At 31.7% G+C, this 20,066-nt stretch overlaps 2 protein-coding genes across 2 annotated transcripts; both read right to left on the bottom strand.

Annotated features, from left to right (window-relative positions):
- Nucleotides 1-3,093: 3,093 nt before the first annotated feature.
- On the bottom strand, nt 3,094-5,360 carry LOC110606316 (magnesium dechelatase SGRL, chloroplastic). The gene is made up of 5 exons (XM_021745068.2): nt 5,003-5,360; nt 4,226-4,402; nt 3,905-4,063; nt 3,571-3,717; nt 3,094-3,487 (listed from the first exon to the last, which is right to left on the bottom strand). Exons 1-5 carry the CDS (start codon nt 5,147-5,149, stop codon nt 3,368-3,370), a joined length of 750 nt encoding a protein of 249 aa, XP_021600760.1. The 5' UTR covers nt 5,150-5,360; the 3' UTR covers nt 3,094-3,367.
- Nucleotides 5,361-8,039: 2,679 nt separating this feature from the next.
- On the bottom strand, nt 8,040-16,300 carry LOC110606389 (wall-associated receptor kinase 3). The gene is made up of 7 exons (XM_043952992.1): nt 15,351-16,300; nt 15,088-15,258; nt 13,825-14,985; nt 11,140-11,916; nt 10,884-11,048; nt 9,636-10,804; nt 8,040-9,428 (listed from the first exon to the last, which is right to left on the bottom strand). The coding sequence occupies exons 1-7, from the start codon at nt 16,246-16,248 to the stop codon at nt 9,393-9,395; spliced, it is 4,377 nt and encodes a 1,458-aa protein (XP_043808927.1). The 5' UTR covers nt 16,249-16,300; the 3' UTR covers nt 8,040-9,392.
- Between the last annotated feature and the right edge of the window lie 3,766 nt (nt 16,301-20,066).

Here is a 20,066-nt window from a genome sequence, read left to right as displayed (position 1 = left end):
AATAATTAATTAAAAAAAATACAAAATAATAAATACTCTCTGCCCTATACTCTCTACTCTACCAATAGGATAGAGAGTGTTGGAGGCATTTTTCACTATCAGGTGACTGTTCTTAGTATTTTTTTTTTAAAATTTTCTTAAGTATTGGAAACCTCTCTCATGCCTGGGCATGTCTTAAGTGCTAGATTCTGTAAGACATTATAAAACTTCTTTTTCACCGGCACATCAAATTTCTCAGATTTTGACAAATGAGTGGGTCTCATGTCTTGTATACTTGCTCGCACACTTCCTCAAGCTGTAGAAGACTGAACTTGAGTTCAAGCCAAGCTGCCAGGTCTCCACGATCTTAGTTACTCCTGAAACTGATATATAGGTTACTACTTACTAGGTTCTCTCAGATACAAGAGATGCAAGATGGTTATTCTCTATCAAATTTGCCATGGGTGAATATTTGATTGCCACAGCTGAAGAATATGGCAAATTATTAGATATCTAAGCGTACCATCTGAGGTGTCAATAATTTTATTAAAAAAATAAAACCTTAAATTGCCATGTAAGCTATGACAGGATGGTTAGCTTGAAAGCTTTGCAAAGAAGGGGAAAAATCTTGCGTTTGTTGATGCTTCATGCAGGTGGCAAAAGACGCCCCTTTTCTGTCCAACTTGCTAGTGCTCTTCTCTGGGACATAGAGACATCTTGTCCATTTCTCTATAGGAAATTAGGAGACCCAAAGGGAAGAAAAAGAGACACAGAAGAGAAGATTGCATGGGTGGTGAAATGGTTTCTGCTTTTCAAGGCCTTGTAAAGATGGTAATTGCTAAAGAAGGAACCTTCCTAGCTGCCTTCTCCATTTACTATATGAACAGATCACATGCAATTCACATTCACTTTATATATCATTTGGCTTATAGACCAAAGAACAGTGAATAATAAACATGCAATTCCAATATGATATCGAAGGTCTTACACATGACATCTAATTATAATTATCTATAGTCAAGATAATTCACATTCAGATTATATATCATTTGATGAAAACGTAGAAACTGGGTAGCAATGAAGAGACAATAATTTCTTGGAACCTTTCATGCATATCCCCCCATTATACCATATGGGTATTTTATTTATTTGACAAAAGGAGGAGAGGAAGATAAACAAGCTAACGCTGGCCGCTGATGCTAGGAAGGAAATGAAGGGAAAGCCGGCCAAGGAGCTTCAACTTGTGATACACACGGACAAATATTTTGCGCTTGATGCATCCTCTAACTGGTGGTACGCAGATCCTCCTGTCATTGCCGCAGCCAACCATTGCTCTTCCAGACACAGATTCCAATCCCATTGCCTGAATAATCATCTTGTTTTCCATATTTTTTGAGAGAGAAGGTTGCACGAGACTGGTGAGCTCCTTGAGATCCCCTCTGCGTGCGGGGCTATATATAGAGAAATTTTAGAATGTACCATATAGAGTATTACATATTATGCGGCATAAGGAACCTTCCTGCCACTTTCATGCACTCAACTATGTCACAACCAGAAGTAGTAGATTAATCTATATTAGAATCCAAGTGAGATAATACATGGGTAGATTTTCTATGTTGGCTCAAGGCAGCAATCAAACTTGTCTGCCACACTACATCTGGAAGTTTGGAAGATGTCAGGATCTTAACTATACGTGAAATTTCTTATATTTAGTGGCTAGTTGGTGACCACTGATCCCTTCATGAGTCCATACAAGAGTACAACCGGACTGTACTCGCAAGGACCACAAGATCGGTTACAAAACGCCATGAAAAATGGTGCAGCAGAAGCATCGAGTCTAAATTAATAAATCTTGAAAAACCAAAAAAAAAATATTTGCACACGATTTATCATCGAGTCTATATAATTTTTATATGTAAAAAGTTATATATTTATATTTTAAATCCATAATAAATCAAATCTACATGACAATGCGATACAAACATACAATGCCAGACTAGGATGTTTATTTTTTTAAAGCATGCTTAGTTAAATTTCTTCCGGCAATGGTTAGGGCGAGCCTTTGGAATTGCAAAGAAGAAGATGACTCATCTTTGTTGCAGTAATGGCAAGGCCTTGAAATAGAGTGCTAAATATCTTCTTCTTGATGCTTCCCCTAACAGGTGGAAGTCTGATAACCTTGGTAGGATTCATGTTACTATTCCCTTTGAGCTCCATCTTCCACTGCAACTCTTAGCAGGAACGTTCAATATATATTTACGTATATAAAAGAAGATCAGTGAAGACAACAAAAAACAGACAACTGGAGAATTTGAAGACTATATATAGTATTCTATTTTAATTGATATAATAATAAAATTAAACATATCAACCATCTTTTCTATGCACTTGCATGGAAAATGATCTTATATTTTATTTATTTTATAATATTTAATTTCCTTTGAAATGAAGAAGAGAAGAAGAATAATGCAGATATATGCATCCCCATGAGTTTGGAATTGTAACATAGATATCTTCACCTGCTACGATGGTGATAATGTCCAAGGATAATTGATCGTCTCCATTATGTATGTGGATAGCATAAATTATAATTTGTCCTTATAGATTTGTTAAAAATAATAAAATTAATTTTTTTTCCTAGTTTAAATATTGTATCTCTCAAATCTCATTTATTAATAAATGATTTTTCTTTTCATTAAAAATAAATCTTTATATATATATTTTTAACACACTTCATATAAATACAAAGCCTTTACCAAGATAAAACTATGAACAATGAATTTTATATATTATTTTTTACTAAAATTTTAAAATTCATTATATTTTAATAAGACTCTAGTTTTTTAAGTTTATAAATGAGAGATTAAGAATTAATAGATTTGAATATTGAATTGGGCCGGCATTGCAAAGCAATACAGAATTATGCCAAGTTTTAACCTAACTAACATGCTTAAGCTATTGCCTAGAAACTTAACTTCTTTATATAAATAATTCATAGCCTTCAATGGCTCAAACTGCCAATTTTATTCTACAGGAACAATCCCTATCAAGCTGGTTCACTTGCTTATCAACCATGCCTTAGGAAGGGCAGTGAGACAATGATCCTCTGTTATGTTGAAAACAATAAACACAACAGCCATTCATAAACAAAGGAACAAATGTTCAGTTGCACAAGAATTGTGAATAATATTTCAAATAGAACAAAATGGGTTATTTGCAAAAGAATCAACTAAGCCCCAAACAATCCTTGTCTTGATGCAACTTGAACTCATGACTTCTGTGTCTCATCAATGGGGTTTTTAAATGGTTCTGTTATATACGCTGAGCCTTCCTTTCACTTTGGCTCTGAAAATCAGCCATTAAGGTTGCCCTGTCTATGCACAGCACTTCAAAGAAGAAAGGCAAAAATGGCTTGGAAAATGGATTTTGGTCCTCGCCATTTTTTGGCAGGAGTTGAACCTTCCTTGCTTGCAGTTAATAAGGCTTGAAAATGATCTCCCTGTCTACCCTGCTACATCAATGGATGAATCATCTCTTTGACTTATATAACAGGCAATCCAAAATTAGATTATAAATTCAACAGCATATTACCTTAGCAGCATCCTTGAGTGGTCCCCAACATTCCAGGCGATTGTACTTTGGTGAGCTAGAATGGAAATATACCCAAACCAATGCATCCATTAGCTCAGGATGATCTCTGAGTAGTACTGAATCTCCATGTAGCACAGCTTCAAGTACCTGGTTTACAACAAATCAAAGGTTCTAGCCACAATTATTCATCCAGCCATGACAATTTACCAGAAATTAATGTCATGAGCATGAAATAAACAATGAAGAAAAATAGTCATGGGTCCTAAATCACTTTGCAGGGTTGCTTTCAAAGGAATGTATAGCGCCAAACATAATTGTTAAAGAAAACACTTACCAAAGGCATTTCCTTGGAGAATATATGATATCTCAACTCAGCAGCAAGGTCTAGCATTAGATTGGGGCCACTCACATAGCAATGGATATGGAGTCCCAGTTGCCCCTCTAGTTTCTTCCACTCAGCAACCACATCATCTTTGCTATACCACCCTCTCAACTACCAGGTTCAAAACAATGCCAGCATCCAATACAATTGTTGGGCATGCAAAGGCAGAGCACCAAAATCATCTTTAGCTATGCGAATTGTCTCAAATACCCAATCATACAAATACAAATTCTAAAAGCCAATTGATAATTTGTAAATCATAGAAATGAATACCTGATCAAGGTTGATTACATTGGAGATAGTCAAGGTTAGATTTGCTGTGAAGTCACAGTGAGATAGGATGTAAGTTCTTGGGATAACTCCAGAGTATTCATTCACATCTTCTCCCAGTAAAACAACTTTTAGCTTTGAAGCCTCAAATCTTGCTGGAGGAACCAAATGCCTAACTGCCTAGTGACACCCAAATGGTAAGTTAGTAGAAACCAATGATAATAACCACGGAAACACATACTCTAGGGTGTTTGGCATTGAGTTTGGGGGTCAAAAATTGTTGTTTTGAAAAAGCACAATTTTAGATGCTATTAAAAAAAAGCAGTTTGAAAAAACATTTTTGTTATTTTGGACTGAATCATGTCAAAAATAATTCTGAATTATTCTTTAATATTTTCTAAATAGTACTTTCAAGAAAATGTTCTCCGCAAACAACTGAATCAGCAATGCCAAACAGACCCCTGTCTAAAGAGTAATATTGGGGATTGGACGTTCACTCAGATGATGGTTGTGCATTTTGTGCAAACTACGTGTCGTTTCTTGAACCAATCATTTATAACTTCAAAAGATGTTATCCTAATTCCTAATCCAAAAATTTACCAGAAAGGCTAAAATCCAAATGCCAGAATCCAAAAGAAAACCAGAAATCAACACAACCGCCAGGTCCCATAACCCACAACGCCCTAATCAGTCTCCTAACCAAAATTAAGGACAATGCGGATACATTGATTACATAAAAAGGTAGCATTACAAAGCAGAAATTAGAAAAGAAAAGGATACCTGAGAAACGAGGGTGTTGAAGGAAGCTCTAGTAGTGTTGGCAATGGAGGAAAGTAGAAAAGGTTTGGATCTTGTGGAAAGCTTGGTGGTGTTGATGAAGGGGAAATCTCTGGGTGAACAAGCACAGTAAGCAGAATGACAGGCCATGGGACATCAAGTTGTTGATTTCCTTCATGTTTCACTTCCCAACCATTGTCTCTCGCCAAGATTGAAAGAGAGAGATTGATGTGGAGAATTGAGGTTCATAGCTCTGCTCTTGTGGACTTGGATTCACGCATGGAGTCTGCCCCACAACTCCAAAAATCTTTATCAAACCATTCGGTCCACAGAATACGTTGCCTTTTTTTCTTTAAAAAAAAAAAAAAAAAGTTTCTGAATGGTGAGTTGGTGACTATTTGGAGATTTTGTCTATGTATAAAAAAGGGAAAATTTATTCGGAATTTGATTAGCGATTGGTTATGGGATTCGACGTTGTGACACGTCATCCGCAGATTGAATTCTTGATAACCAATGGATAATGATTACGTGGCATCATTGCGCCTACTCGGAGATTTTAAATTCGGTGTGTAGCTGCGTGTACGGTTTAATAATATTCGGTTATGAATTTAGAATCGGATGCAATTGAATTAATTTAAAATTTTAATTTTAATTAATTTAATTTAATTTAATTTAATTTAATTTTAATAAAGAAATTAAAACAAATTCATTAATATATTATTTTTATAATATAAAAATTAAATCATAATTAATATTAAAATATTTCAATTAAATTTTAAAATAATATATAAAAAATAAAAAATTTATTAAAAATTAATTAATTAAATTAAATTAAATAGTTTTATTTAATTTTAAATTTTATTTAAAATCAATTCAGTTTAATTTTTATAAATATTAAAATTTAGAGGATTCCATTTTAAATAAAATAAATTGAATATTGATCCAACTGAGTGAATGTACATTTCACTTACTTAGCTCTAATTTTTATACTTTGCCATTAAATTAAATTTTAAAAATTTATTTTAAAATAATTATTGATATAGTAAGAAATTTTTTTTTGAAATGTAAGAGAAATTATACGGAAATACATATTCTGAAGTGCAAGAAAATTAATAAAAAGTTATAAGAAAAATTAATCAAGATTTAGATACAAGATTTTGAATTCATCATTTGAGATTGGAGATTGAGGAGAGACATAATGTCAAAAAAAGAATTGGCTTTTTAAGTATGATGGTGAACCGATGATATAGACTTCCATATTGTCAAAAAGAAGTTTAATTCTAAGGAGATTCCAGACATTTTCTAAACATTTTCCAGACATTTTCTTTCTTTTATTCTTTTATGGGTTTTTTCTGTAAACTATTTTTTTTAGCTCTTCTTCCAGTTGTGGGTTATTTCTTTCGATTTGGGTGGACCGTAAATAATATATATATATATAAATATTTTTCTTTGCTTTTGTTGTTGTAGATTGGATAGTTTTAATGAGAGAAGACTTCATGTCACATGCTCTATCTTTGGTGTTGAGTGTTGGCAGATCTATTTTTCAAAAAAAAAATATTTTTGTGAGGTTTGGTCTGGTGGCGTTCTCATCGAATTTGGCTAGCTGCTCTTTGGTAGTTGGAAACCCAAGTTAGACAATTTATTTTTCTCAAATTACCAAATCACTGAAAGATGCATTTAGTTTTAGACCGTGAGAATGGCCATCTCCACGGTTCCATAGCCAACTATCTTTGCCTTGGTCACCTGACCTTTAAGAGCTTAGAAGCTAATAGAGTTCTGGCCATCAACCTCTCTTATGTCTATAAAAGATCGTTGTTTTTTTTTTGAGTTGGCTTAGTGATGGCTTCTAAAATATTTATGTTTATTCAGTGCGATGTTGAGTTTTTTACTAAAAAAGTAAAAGATAAAGGGGTGGCGATAACCCTCCATAATCATAAGTAGGGGTGAGCAGTATTCAATTCAAATTAAAAAAATCGATCGAATCGAATTAATTTAAAAATTCTGTTCAGTTTTTAATTTTAAAATTTTTTGTTATTTCGGTTTGATTCGATTTTGATCTGAAAAAATCAAAAAAATCAAACTGAACCGATTAGTTATAATAATATATTATTTTTAATAATTTAGAGAGTTTAAATCATATTAAAGTTAAAATATTTTAATTAAATTTTAAAATATTAAAAATAAAGTGTAAAAAATAAAAAATTTATTAAAATTTTAAATTAATCAAACTGAACTGAATCGGATCGGTTTAATTTGATTCAATTTCTAACTAAAATCTGCTCGATTTAACTTTTATAAATATCAAAATTTTAATTTTTAATTTATTTAGTTTGATTTTAACTGAATCGACCGAATTCACCTGATCATAGATTTTCTGTTGAAGAATTGTGGGCCTTTTTCTATTGTTGGGCTTTGAGCGATCCATTTCCTTTCATCTTTAGGATTTGTTGGATTTCAGGTGAATTTTTTATTAAATCTTTGTATTTTGTATCTTTTAATATAATCATCTTTTATCTTTAAAAAAAATCAGATAAAAATATAAAAAAAAATACTTATTGTTTGATATATTTTTGAAAATTTAAAAGCTTATTTGATTTTTTAATCCGTAAATAAGAAATAAGACTGCAAATCAAAGTTAGCACAACTGATCTACGAGGACTTTTTTCTTGACAGCATAAATTTGTTGTCTTCTTGAGATTCTCAAATAAAAATAAACCATCGAAGTTTTGACTTCTATTTTTTTTTTCTTTTTTGACTATGTTATTAGAGTTAATATTGATTATTGAATTCTCATCTAAATTTTAAAATTGAGATTATGTTTATATGGTAAATATTAAAATTTGTTATGATATCAATGAGTTTTAAATAATTCAGATTTATGTATTAAGTAAATCTGAAAAATCTCAGAATTTATTTTTCAATTCTGGATTCTGGTTAAATTTTTTTTTTTTTTTTTTTTTGAAAAATTTGAAGTTGGAAAACTAATTGAGGAATATATGAATTTGTAGAGTTCATCAATTTTAATCCAAACCAATGATAAGAAACTAAATCTGTTAAACTTTGTCAAAATTATTCCATGGAGGGACAAGAGATATTACATAGATGAATTTTCCTGGAAAATTACCATCGAGAGTTTATTTTCTCCATTAACATGATCTATGCTTGTCGCGAGTGATAAAAACAGTCTCTGCCTTGATTCCTTAATGTTTCAGTAATCATCCTCCTGTCCCAAGATGAATATCTCTACTCAGTCATCTTCACGGTGCATCCGCAGACCAATTTTCAGAGAAAACCTACAGAGCGTTTGTTTCTTTTTGAAGAATATACAAAAACACCATTAAGAATTCTTCCTGCTTTCTTTGGATAGATCAACTGGTGCAAAATTTTCAGATTTGATATATATTAATGTACAGTTAGAGAGTTGTTGAAACCGTAAACTGTACATAGCTAGACCTTTCCGTCCGATGAAGGAAGAGTTGTATCAGCTCTCGCCATTGGAGAAGAGGATGCAGAGGCAGAATTGGTGCCCTTAGAGGGAGAAGATGGAGGAGTAGGCAGCTTCTTGGGCAACATCTGTTCCCAAAACTCCTTAGGCAACCTTGAAGCTTCTGATGATGATGAGATCAGGAGAATGAAAAAAGAAAAGAGCAAGAACTTTTGCCTCCGAGAAACTAACATGTTGAAAAATGAGGAGGGAGATGCCTTGGTGAAGCTCTCTTCTTGAATTAACATTGGAAAATAGCAGCTTTAGAGAGTTTGTGTCAGCAGACATGTTGAGGAATTTAAGGAGAGTGCCAACTTGTTTGTTTGAGGAAAGATGTATAAATGGCAGACAATGAGTAATTTGATAATACTAAACTGTTAAAAAGCAACTGCCTTTGTTGTTCATTGTCTAATAGTAGAGTTTGAGTGAGAATTGAATGACATATTCTTAATTATCAATCATGCAAACATGAGGATAGTGCCCATTTCATTATTTGCATATAGCTAACCTAAGAAAAAGTTTCATAACATTTAAAAAGAGTCCAAAAGAAGCATCTTTGACACTTTTGCTTACTACTTTGCCAACAAAGGTAAAATTGCAACGAAAAAAGGCAAACCAATTAATTCTTCAAAGTTTAAAAGACAACCCTCATCATCTAAACTAGGGCAAGTTAGGACCCAACAGAACATTGTTAAGATACTTAAATATACACTGTCCTTGCAAAGAAAGGTAGCCTTTCATCAAAAGTGCGCAGCTCAAGTTTTGGTTGACATTAAAATATGGCAGTAAGTAGAAAGATTGTCGGAAGAAAGATGATCTTACGTTATATGCAGGCTTCTATGTGACAGCCAGAGTTGGATGCAGCTGGTGGAAAATTGCGCTCCTTTCAAAATGATAGGGTTCTAGATTTTAGTCACTGTGGCCTGCACGTGTCTCGCATTTGACCTAATTAGTTTTTCAAAAGCTTTTTGTGTTAATACACGCCCACACAACAGAAAATGCAAATACAAGAAATGCTAAAGGTTTGAGTATTTTTGACAAATTTTCCTTTATATTTTTTATTCTTGAAGCTGAATATTATGAACACTGGAAGCAGAGACAAAGACACAAATTCAAGAAATATCATCTTCCACCACCTAGTGAGAAAATCACCTGATCCCTCATGCTATAATACCCAGCTTTTGAAATGCCACCATCAACATGATCAAAAACATTATCTTGCAGATTCAGCAACTGTTCTGTCTCTTCTGATTTCACTTGATCCCATGGATGCATTCCCATCATTCTCAGTCCTTCCAATTCCATTGCAATTTCCTTCATGCTAGGCCTCTCCTCCCCTTTCAAATTTAAACACCTCTTTGCTAATTTAGCCACTTCCTCCAGTTGCTTTCTGTTTCCCTGATTCAAGATATCTTTCTCAACAATTTCAACCACTTGATCTCCTTTCATAGAAGATAGAAAATGCATAGCAAGACTTCTCTCTTCCTCCGGTCCGTCGAAACATAGAGCCTTTCTACCTGTTAGTAGTTCCACAAGGACCACCCCAAAGCTGTAGACATCACTTTTCTCTGTTAATTGACTTGTGTGCAAGTATTCTGGGTCCAGGTATCCCAATGTTCCTTGCACCATTGTAGACATCTGAATTTCATCCAGTGGAACTAATCTTGAAGCACCAAAATCAGAGACTTTTGCAGTGTAATTAGCATCTAAGAGTATGTTGGTTGTCTTAACATCTCTATGAATGACGGGCACAGAAGCTGCAGAGTGCAAATATGACAGTGCTCCTGCTGTTTCTGCTGCTATCTTCAGGCGGGTCTCCCAACAAATTGCTGATGATGCATTGCTTTGGTTATGTACGTACTCGAAGAGAGTACCATTTGAAATATATTCATAAACTAATAGTGGGACTTCTGTCTCTAAACAGCAACCTAAGAGCTTAACTACATTCCTGTGGTTGATTTGGGAGAGAACAATAACCTCATTAATGAATTGCTCAATCTGGGTTTGATCAACAACCATTGACTTCTTGATGGCAACTTCTCTGTCATCTGTCAGAGTTCCTTTATAAACTGTACCAAAGCCTCCTTTACCAATGATTGTACTCTCGTCGTAGTTTCTGGTGGCCTTCTTCAACTCCTCTGCAGTAAATATTTTTGTTGCATTATTGGAGGTTCGTTTTGGATTGCAGAGTTCATGTTGCAACATAAATCCACCGTTTCGCCGAAAGAACTTTTCCCTAAGCTTTATGAGCTTTCTTTGCCTTATAATCAAGTAGAGCCAGGAGCTTGCAACGAGCAGGAGTGTAAAGCCAAAGCCAACGACTACAGGTAAACCAAGTCAACTTTAGAAATTATTGAAAAAGAATCCTATTTTGGAAATTTCTATGAAAATTATACTGACCAATGGTAGCTCCAATGGGTGACTTTTGAATGCGAGTGCACCCATTTCCATCTTTTCTGCCGTCCCCCTCGAACCCCTTGGGGCAATAACAGGTATAATTTCCAGGAGTGTTTTTGCAGCCATGTGTGCACAGATGGACGCTTGGAGTTGCACATTCATCTATATCTGGTAAACAATCAAAAGAAATGTCACTCGATGGTTACATCACTTCCAACAAATGAACAGATAAATACCAGCAAGCCGTTGATATGGATACCTCTACAGCCATTAGCGAGGTACGGGTTCCCGCTGTACCCATCAGAGCAATTGCAGCGATAACCAGGACCATTATCAGAATCCTGGCATATGCTATTGTCCTTGCAAGCGTAGGTTTCTGGTCTTTTCTGAGCATCACTGCAGGTTTCATTTCCAATGGCCCAATCAAGCACAACGGGTAACTTTGTCACACCCCTCAAGTCAGCCAGATCTAACACTGAGAATTCATATGCTTTTTCCTCGACCACGAAGGAATAGCTGCAGGGATTAAAGCTCCATACACTTTGATGATCAAAAAAGCTAACTACACTGACAAAAAAGTTCAACACTCCTTTTGGAATGGAAGTTTGGCAACAGCCAATGCCAGCACACGACCCATTTGTCACATCTTCACGTTTGACACAATAGGACACGCACCCAGTGGCGTATGTCTGTGCTTTCGTGCCTTGAATAATTGCGGAGGTGTCGCAACCAATGGCAGTGAACTTGTTTTCCCTGTAAGAAAGGGGGAATTTAGATTTAGGGACCGAGAATCTTGATCTTGCACGTTTGGTAAGGTTACCCATTTCGTTATAACAATCATACGCTGCTTCTGCAGCGATTCGCAATTGACCTTGGACTGATATGTTGAGGACTTGTACTTGTGTGGTTCCTAAGAATGCAGCATTTGAGGCGTTGCACGTTATAATGAAGTCTTCGTTAAGGGAGCATGTCTCATTTACTCCAAATGGAAATGGGATAACTAAATCTCCACATTGGTTTTGGCAGCCAGGCAAGGCTTGAGCTGTAGCCGCTGGTAGAATTGCAGCAACAAACAATAACAATTCCCGATACATCCTGCCCGAGCGGCCTCTTTCTCTGTTAAATTTCTTAATTGACAAGTGCTATTGTTTTCCATCCGAAGCTAGAATTATAAACTAGCAGCAATAGACCAACAAATTAACAAGAAGATAAAAATAAAAACATTGGAAAAAGCGAAGAATTAAAACTGATTAGGCCGTGTGGGTACGAAGTGATGACAAGCATTGGCTTAGGCCAGGATATATGTGGACAATAATCTTCTGTGATCTTCCAATTGGCAGATGGCTTACTTTTACGCGCAAAGTTGCCGGAAAACAGCCGGCGCATTAAATTATTCATAGTATTTGGTTAAGAATTGGTAACCCTGCACCAAAATTTATAACTAATTCTGTGTAAATTTTATCACGTTATGAATTATGCTCAACTATATTGAACATTTTGCAGTGTTGCGCTGTTTGATACTGTTGTTCTGCATTGATAAGGACAACCTGCCATGGTACATGGTTCTCAATCCGGGCATAAATGAACTAATCCGAATCAAAATTTAAAGGGTTCAAGTTTGATTTATTTAGTAAATAAATTAATGCAAGCTAAAATTTTAGAGTCTAATGTGGTATAATTTATCAATAATTTAATTTATTTACAATTATAATAAATTTTAGTTTAAAATTAATAAATTTAAAAATTAATAATTTTAGTAAAATAAATATATATACAAATTAATTAATTTATAAAAAATAAGTCTTTAAATCTTAACAATTTAAATATTTTTAAATTTTAAAAGTGTAATTAAAATATTCTCCATAAATTAAGTTTTTAAATCTTAACAATTTAAATATTTTTAAATTTTAAAAGTGTAATAAAAATATCCAAAATTGAATTTTAAAAGATTTAGATTTGATTTATGAAATTTATCAAGGCTTATTATATTTAATTCAAGATACTTATCGAGTCTATTTATAAGCCAATTTACGAGTCTGTTAATAAATTTGAAAACGAATCAAATTTATTTGTATTAATAAATTGAATCAAGTTTAATGGATCATTTAATAAATGAATTTAAAAATGTAACTTAAATTTAACGTGTTTAAAAATTGAGTCGAGCACAATTAAATTTTTATCAAATTAAAATTTTGAATAACTCATCGATAATTTCGTTCATTTACACTCTTGCTGGTCAATGAGTCCTGATACAACAATTTGCTAGTTCATAGGTGCATAGGAAACTGATTTGAACGGTGATATAAACTTACATGAAATAAAAATTATTTAATCTGCATTAGACAAAAGTATTTTGTGATCAATTTTACTCTTCAATTATGAATAATATGTATTTAATTATTATAAATTTAAATATTTAATATGTCACGATTTAATTTAATTATTTAACAAACCAACTGAAATTTTCGATGTTTTTAAAGTCTTTGGCAGTCTGCCTCAAGTCTACGTTTGAAGTCTTGGCTAGTTTTATTTATTTGTTTGTTTTTTTTTTAATATTTTGTACAGACGATAAGAAACTTCAACGATAGGAACAAATTATCGCCATATTCATGTATTTTATATATATATATATTTTTTCCATAATCAAATTTTAGAAAAAGCAAAATTTTAAAAAGATTTTAAATCATTTAATATAAAAATTTGTAGTCTAAAAAAATAAGAATAAACTACATTTTTCAATTAAATTACCACTATCAACTATTATTAAATAATTTTTAAAATATAAATAATTAATAAAAATAACTTGGTAATTAAATACATTCTTGTCGAGGTATGTTTTAGAAACTAACAGAGGTTGAAATGGAGAAGCAGAGTAATATTACAGTAGTTGAAGCTAATGCTCATCTTCCATTACGTACTGGCAATACTACTTGGTTCCTCATGCTGTCATATCCAGCACCTGAACTAGTAATATCTTCATAATGAACAACATCCATTGATGGTTCAGCAAGTAGATGCCTCGTCTCTTCTGAATTTGATGCATCGTTAATCCATGGATGCTTTGCCATCATTCGTAGTCCCTCTAGTTCCATTGCTACTTCTTTCATCGCAGGCCTTTCCTCCCCTTTCACTCTCAAGCATCTCTTTGCAATGTTAGCCACTTCCTGAAGCTGCTTAAAATTTCCTTCATTTGCTATGCAATCCTCAACTACATTCACCAGGCGATCCTCCTTCAATGCATGAAGAAAATATATTGCCAGATTTCTCTTCCCCTCAGGCCTTTCAAAAGAAAGTGCTTTCTCCCCACTTAACAGCTCCAGAAGGACTACGCCGAAGCTATAAACATCACTTTTATCTGTCAACTGGCTTGTGTGTAAGTACTCAGGGTCTAGGTAGCCAAGAGTTCCTTGCACCATTGTTGATAATTCATCTTGATCAAGTGGAACTAACCTCGAAGTTCCAAAATCAGACACTTTTGCAACGTAATTATCATCCAAAAGTATGTTCGTTGTCTTGATGTCCCTGTGAATGATTGGAACAGAAGCTGCAGAATGCAAGTAAGATAGCACTCCCGCAGTTTCTGCAGCAATTCTCAATCGGATTTCCCAAGTTAAGGCTAAAGCCTTGCTTTTGTTGTGAATGTGATCAAAGAGGGTTCCATTTGTGACAAATTCGTAAACTAGCAGTGGAACTTCTGTCTCCAAACAACATCCCAAAAGCTTCACTACATTCCTGTGATTGATTTGCCAAAGTACAACAACTTCATTGATAAATTGCTGGATTTGGCTCTGGTCCACCATTTTGGATTTCTTGATTGCAACAATTCTTCCATCCATTAAAGTTCCTTCGTAAACTGTACCATATCCTCCAGTTCCAATAATTTTGCTCTCATCATAATTATTGGTGGCTTTCTCGAGCTCTCGTGCTGTAAAGATTTTGGCTGTCTCAGCAGTGGATCCTTCCCTTTTTGAGAGCTGCTGTTGCAACATCAAACCCCCATTTTGTCTAAAGAACTTCTCCTTCAGTTTCATGAGCTTCCGTTTCCTGAAACACCAGTACATCCATGAACTACACGCTAGCAAACCTATCAGGCCAGCACCAATTCCTACACTCAGAAAGAAGTTGAAAATTTTCAGAATTCAACAATATAACTTCCATTTTATATTAGTATGTGCATGAATGATTGAAACTGTGCATATGAACTTACCAACGGTGATCTTAATCACCTGTGAGCGACGCCGGATACAACCTGTACCTGTTCCATTTTTTATTCCATCACCATAATATCCCTCAGGGCAAGAACATTGAAAACTTCCTGGTGTGTTGTTACAAATCTTGTCGCAGTTGTTCAGCGTTGAATTTTCACACTCATCAATATCTGCACAAGAAACAGAAACACAGCGAAACAGTCCAATAATCTTACTTTTGGGGAAAAAAAATTAATGAAAGAAAGGAACAGAGAGATTATACCTTGACAACCATTAGAGAGATATGGATTCCCCTGATAACCATCTAAGCACTTGCAAATGTAGCCATACCCATTTCCAGGATTTTGACAAGTGCTGTTTCCTTGACATGCACTCTTCATCGTATTGTTTATCACCGTTGTGCAATTGCTGTCCCCAATATTCCAATCCAGCACAAGAGGAAGTCTTTTAACGGATCTCAGATCAGAAAAATTTTTGGAAGCAAATTTGAAGGACCTTGTCTCTATAATGAAGGCGTAGCTGCAGGGACTGAAGCCTGTGATCGTACTGGGAGGTTTAATCTGGTAGCTGCTCACTGTAACATTCAAGTAACGTACTCCTTTGGCAAGTGAAGTCTGGCAACAACCTATGCCAGAGCAAGTATTATTTGGAACGTATTCTAAGCTGTTGCACATTGACATGCATCCTACCTTGTATACATAATCACTGTCCGCTTTTAGGGAACCCAAGACGGTTGCTTCTGTGTTGCAGCCTATAGCAGCGAACATATTATCAGTATCAGAGACGACGAATTTACTTAGCCTGAGCATGGACCAGCGGTTGTTGTCGCGAGCTGCTGCGCCTGAGGTAGTGTTATAGCAATCTCGAACTACAGATTGAAGGATGTGCAACTTCCCGTCAAGGGTTATCTCAGTTACAATGATTGAACTGTTTGTTAAAAATGCTCGTGGAGGATCAAAAGTTTCATTACATCTTATAAGGAAATAACGATTGAGGTAGCAGTCTTTTGTCAAGCCAAATGGATATGGGATGCTGATATTTCCACATCTCTCTCGGCAACCTGGCTTGGCTATGGGAAATTCTTGTGTTGCTGCAAAAGCTGCTGCAGCTACGAGCACCCATGTTAGCGCAAATTTCATTAGCATTTCTTGAAATCTCATATCAGCTTTTTTTTTTTTTCCCTGAATGGAATTGTGGAGAAAATTTCCTATAGCGTCAGATATTTTATTGACGCCTACAATGAAGACTAATTCCGGGGGCGGCATTAAATTAAATGTCCACCTGATGTTGATGTGAGATGTCTTGGAAATTATATATGAAAGACTGGAAATAATTGTCCGCATAAGATGTCGAATTGCAAGTATATGAATCAAGTATCCGCGAAAATTACCTCTTTAAATTCTAATTCGATTAGCTTTTTTAATATTTAAATTAATCTTAAATCCTAATAAAATTAATTTATAATAAATAATTTAAACTATTGTAAAAGCCCATTAATAACTAGAGTGAGTTTGTTAAATTGAAATAATTTAGAGAATCGAATTAATTTAAAATTTTAATTTAATTATTTATTTTTTTATTCAGTTTAATTCGGTTATAATTTTTAAATTTTTTTTAATTTAATTCGTTTCAGTTTTAATTAAAAAAAATTTAAAAATAAATCAAATCGATTATGTAACGTTGCTACTTCGTTTTGATAATATAAAAAAATCCGATCCTAATTAAGATTCGAATTGAACTTTAAACACTAAAAATAAAAATAAAGTGTAAAAAAATATATAAAAAAAGTAAATAATGCATACTAAATAATAATTTTTTATTATATTTTGTATTTGAACATTTATAAGCATGTTTGTCTTTTTAAACAAAAAAAAGGGACCGTTTTGTATTTTATGTTAGCTCTCATGTGTCTTACTTCACGTATGTTGTATGACTATATAAGTCCTCCTTAACCGGATCTCAAATCGACTCTTATATTTTATTACAATCTTAAATAAAATCAGACATGTTTTTTTTTCTTATTTTTTACTTCATAATATCAGAGCGAGTTAGGGTTTCTATCATTTTTCATCTCCTCTATTGATATTCAGCCATCTTTCCGATGAAACTAATATCTTTACACTAAGATCTGGCTTATATGTTAAGCAGATTTCATCGTTGATTTCACACTAATCTAATTCGCATATTAAACAGATCTCGTTAACGTTTTTCTTTCTCCTCAAATTTATTCTCTCTTTATCAAATCTAAAATCTTTACATCACGATCTGCCTTAAAAATAAATAAATTTTATTAATGATGACAGAATAAAAAAATACCAGTAAATATGGCAAAAATACAGAGGCGAATGACAAAACTCAGATTGCGACTCAAAATCTTGGAGATCTTCTGATTCTCGATCATTCTGGTTTTAGTTAGTTTTAGGGCCAAACGGAAACTAAAATTTATGAAATAAAAAAAATTACATCAAATTATTTATGCAACTAAATAACTTTAAAAAAAAAATCAAGCTTTCATGCAATTGGTCATCTGCCTCTCTATTCTACGCTTAAAGTCTTGGTTCGTTTTATTTATTTATTGAAAGTGGCAGCTATTAGCACCCACGTGCATTCATAGATAAAATTAATTTTTATTATCAACTTTAAAATAATAAAATTTATAAACAAATTGAGAAAACCTTACTTGAAAATTTCTCTAAAAAATTTCGGGTCAAAGATTACAACTTGACTTCTGTTACTGTGTGCACAAAAAAAAAATATTTGAATTGTCTTTCTTATTTTTGATATGTGAAATATTTCCTTTGTATGAGTTTATTATTATAGACCTTGATTTTTTTATTTTTATGAATGATATTTTATCTTTTAAAAAAACTGAAAATCTTCTATTGTAAAAAAAAAATTATAAAAAAAAACCTCCATGGAAAATTATACCCGTGCTGCAGTTTAGGCCAATAATTTATTGCTAGTTCTTTTTGAAGGAGGACTTGTAGACGATAAATTCAATAGTTTTGCCTTTTTCTTTTCCGCCACCTTGACCCTTTCCAACCAAGTCTTCCATAATTATTATATTTACAAATTGCTTAATACATTTAATTAATTAAAAATTAAAATATTATATTTATATAAAACCTTATTCTATTTTAAATAAAATAAGAAACAATTACTATTTAATTTCTAATTAATACTTTTATTTTAAAAAATATATTAAAATATTTTTAATATTTTAAAAAATTTACTAATTAGTATTTCTGTTAATTTTAACCGTTAAGATTTTACTGTTTAATTCTTATAATTTTAAAAATTTTATTAGTTAATCCTTCAAATTTTTAAAAACACTATTAATTAATCTTTTCATATTATGAGTATTTTAATTTTTTTATAATTTTTAATAATTAAAATTAATAGAATAATTAATTAATATATTTTTTAAAATATCAAAAATATTTTAATTTATCTTTTAAAATAAAAAATTAAATAGTAAATTTTATCGTAACATAAAAATTAAATAATTAATTTATCATAAAATAAACTATACTTTTATTTAACATATTAATTTTAAATTAAATAAACATATACTAGATACGCACGTTATTTCCACACATTTTCTTTTAAGAGAGAGATTGTATTTTTAGCCACAATAAATAATATAGATTTTTTTTTTTATTTTCTATACCAAATAGAATTATTTTTTTTTCAATTTTAATTGAACTCGTGATGATTAATTGTTTTATTTAGATTAAAATTTTATATTACATGTCTAAATTAAATTAAATTTATTTAATTTAACAATTAAATAGTAAAATTAAATAATCTATTTATAAATATCAGGGCACACCTTAATGTGCGATTCTATAGGTTTAATATTAAGCTAATTATTGAATTAAATTCCGTGAAAAATATTTTTTATATTTCATGGTATTTAGATATTTAAAAAAATTAGTTATTGAAAAACATTTTTTAATTAAATAAAAATTTTAAATTATTTTAAGAAAAATAATTTCTTCTATTAAAAAATTATTTTTGCAATTTTATTAATATATATATTATTTTTTAAATTAAAATTAAATAATAAAAAATAAATTAATTTATTAAAAAATATTTTTTAAATTTAAGAATAGAGATTTTTATAATATAAGATGAATTTTTTTTTCTTAATAAGAATGTAAATAAATTAAGTTAATAAATTTCAAATATTAAATAATTTAAATAAATGAAAAAATAAATCATCGAAGCACTTTTTCATTTATTCAATATCATTTCAACCATCATTCTAATTATTTACAATTACTATTTAAATTTGAAAATAGATAATATTTTAATTTTTTAAATTAATTTTAAGAGTTAGTTAAAAAATATTAAAATAAATAAAATAATTAATATCTAAAATTGTATAGATTGTCCTTTTATTTGAATTCAATCTATTATATTTTAATTAAAATTTAATAATTTATATTATTATTAATAATAAAATTTGGAAATTTGAAATTTTATTTTGATAAATATTATAGAGTTAAAAATAAATTATTTATTTTAAAATTTTGATTAATTTGATTACTAAATTATTTTACATTGTTAATTATTTAAATTTATTTACAAATTTTAAAAATATCATCTAATTTATTAAAAAATAACAATAAAATATTAAATATAATTTTAATAATAAATTTATCAAATTTATTAAAAAAATGACATCATTTGGGCCGGGCCTTAAGGTCAGAAATCCAATTTATTTCGGGCGAAATATTAATGGGCCGAAATGATTGCCCCGGTGAAAACAATTCATAGGAGCCCATCGCCATTTGCTTACACCATGGCCCATATACATCTCGACAAGGAGAATAGGGAAAGTTTTTTTTCCTTATTTTATTTGGGTTTTAAAAGGAAAAAAAATTAATAAATTATTGCAAAATTAGGTAAGTTTTAATTTTTTTTTAAATAAAAAATTTTTAAGTTAAAGAGATTAAAATTTTTTGTTTTTAAT

The sequence above is a fragment of the Manihot esculenta genome, chromosome 18, assembly GCF_001659605.2.
Source record: "Manihot esculenta cultivar AM560-2 chromosome 18, M.esculenta_v8, whole genome shotgun sequence".
NCBI classification, from domain to species: domain Eukaryota; kingdom Viridiplantae; phylum Streptophyta; class Magnoliopsida; order Malpighiales; family Euphorbiaceae; genus Manihot; species Manihot esculenta.
This window is presented reverse-complemented; position numbering and strand designations above follow the sequence as displayed.

Coding starts and splice junctions, on each gene's coding strand:
- LOC110606316 (XM_021745068.2), bottom strand. CDS start 5,149: ATGGCCTGTCATTCTGCTTACTGTGCTTGTTCACCCAGAGATTTCCCC. Junction 4,403..5,002: donor TCAACACCCTCGTTTCTCAG/GTATCCTTTTCT, acceptor GGGTGTCACTAG/GCAGTTAGGCATTTGGTTCC. Junction 4,064..4,225: donor ATGTAATCAACCTTGATCAG/GTATTCATTTCT, acceptor TGAACCTGGTAG/TTGAGAGGGTGGTATAGCAA.
- LOC110606389 (XM_043952992.1), bottom strand. CDS start 16,248: ATGAGATTTCAAGAAATGCTAATGAAATTTGCGCTAACATGGGTGCTC. Junction 11,049..11,139: donor CCTCGCTAATGGCTGTAGAG/GTATCCATATCA, acceptor ATTGTTTACCAG/ATATAGATGAATGTGCAACT. Junction 10,805..10,883: donor ACCCATTGGAGCTACCATTG/GTCAGTATAATT, acceptor GTTTACCTGTAG/TCGTTGGCTTTGGCTTTACA.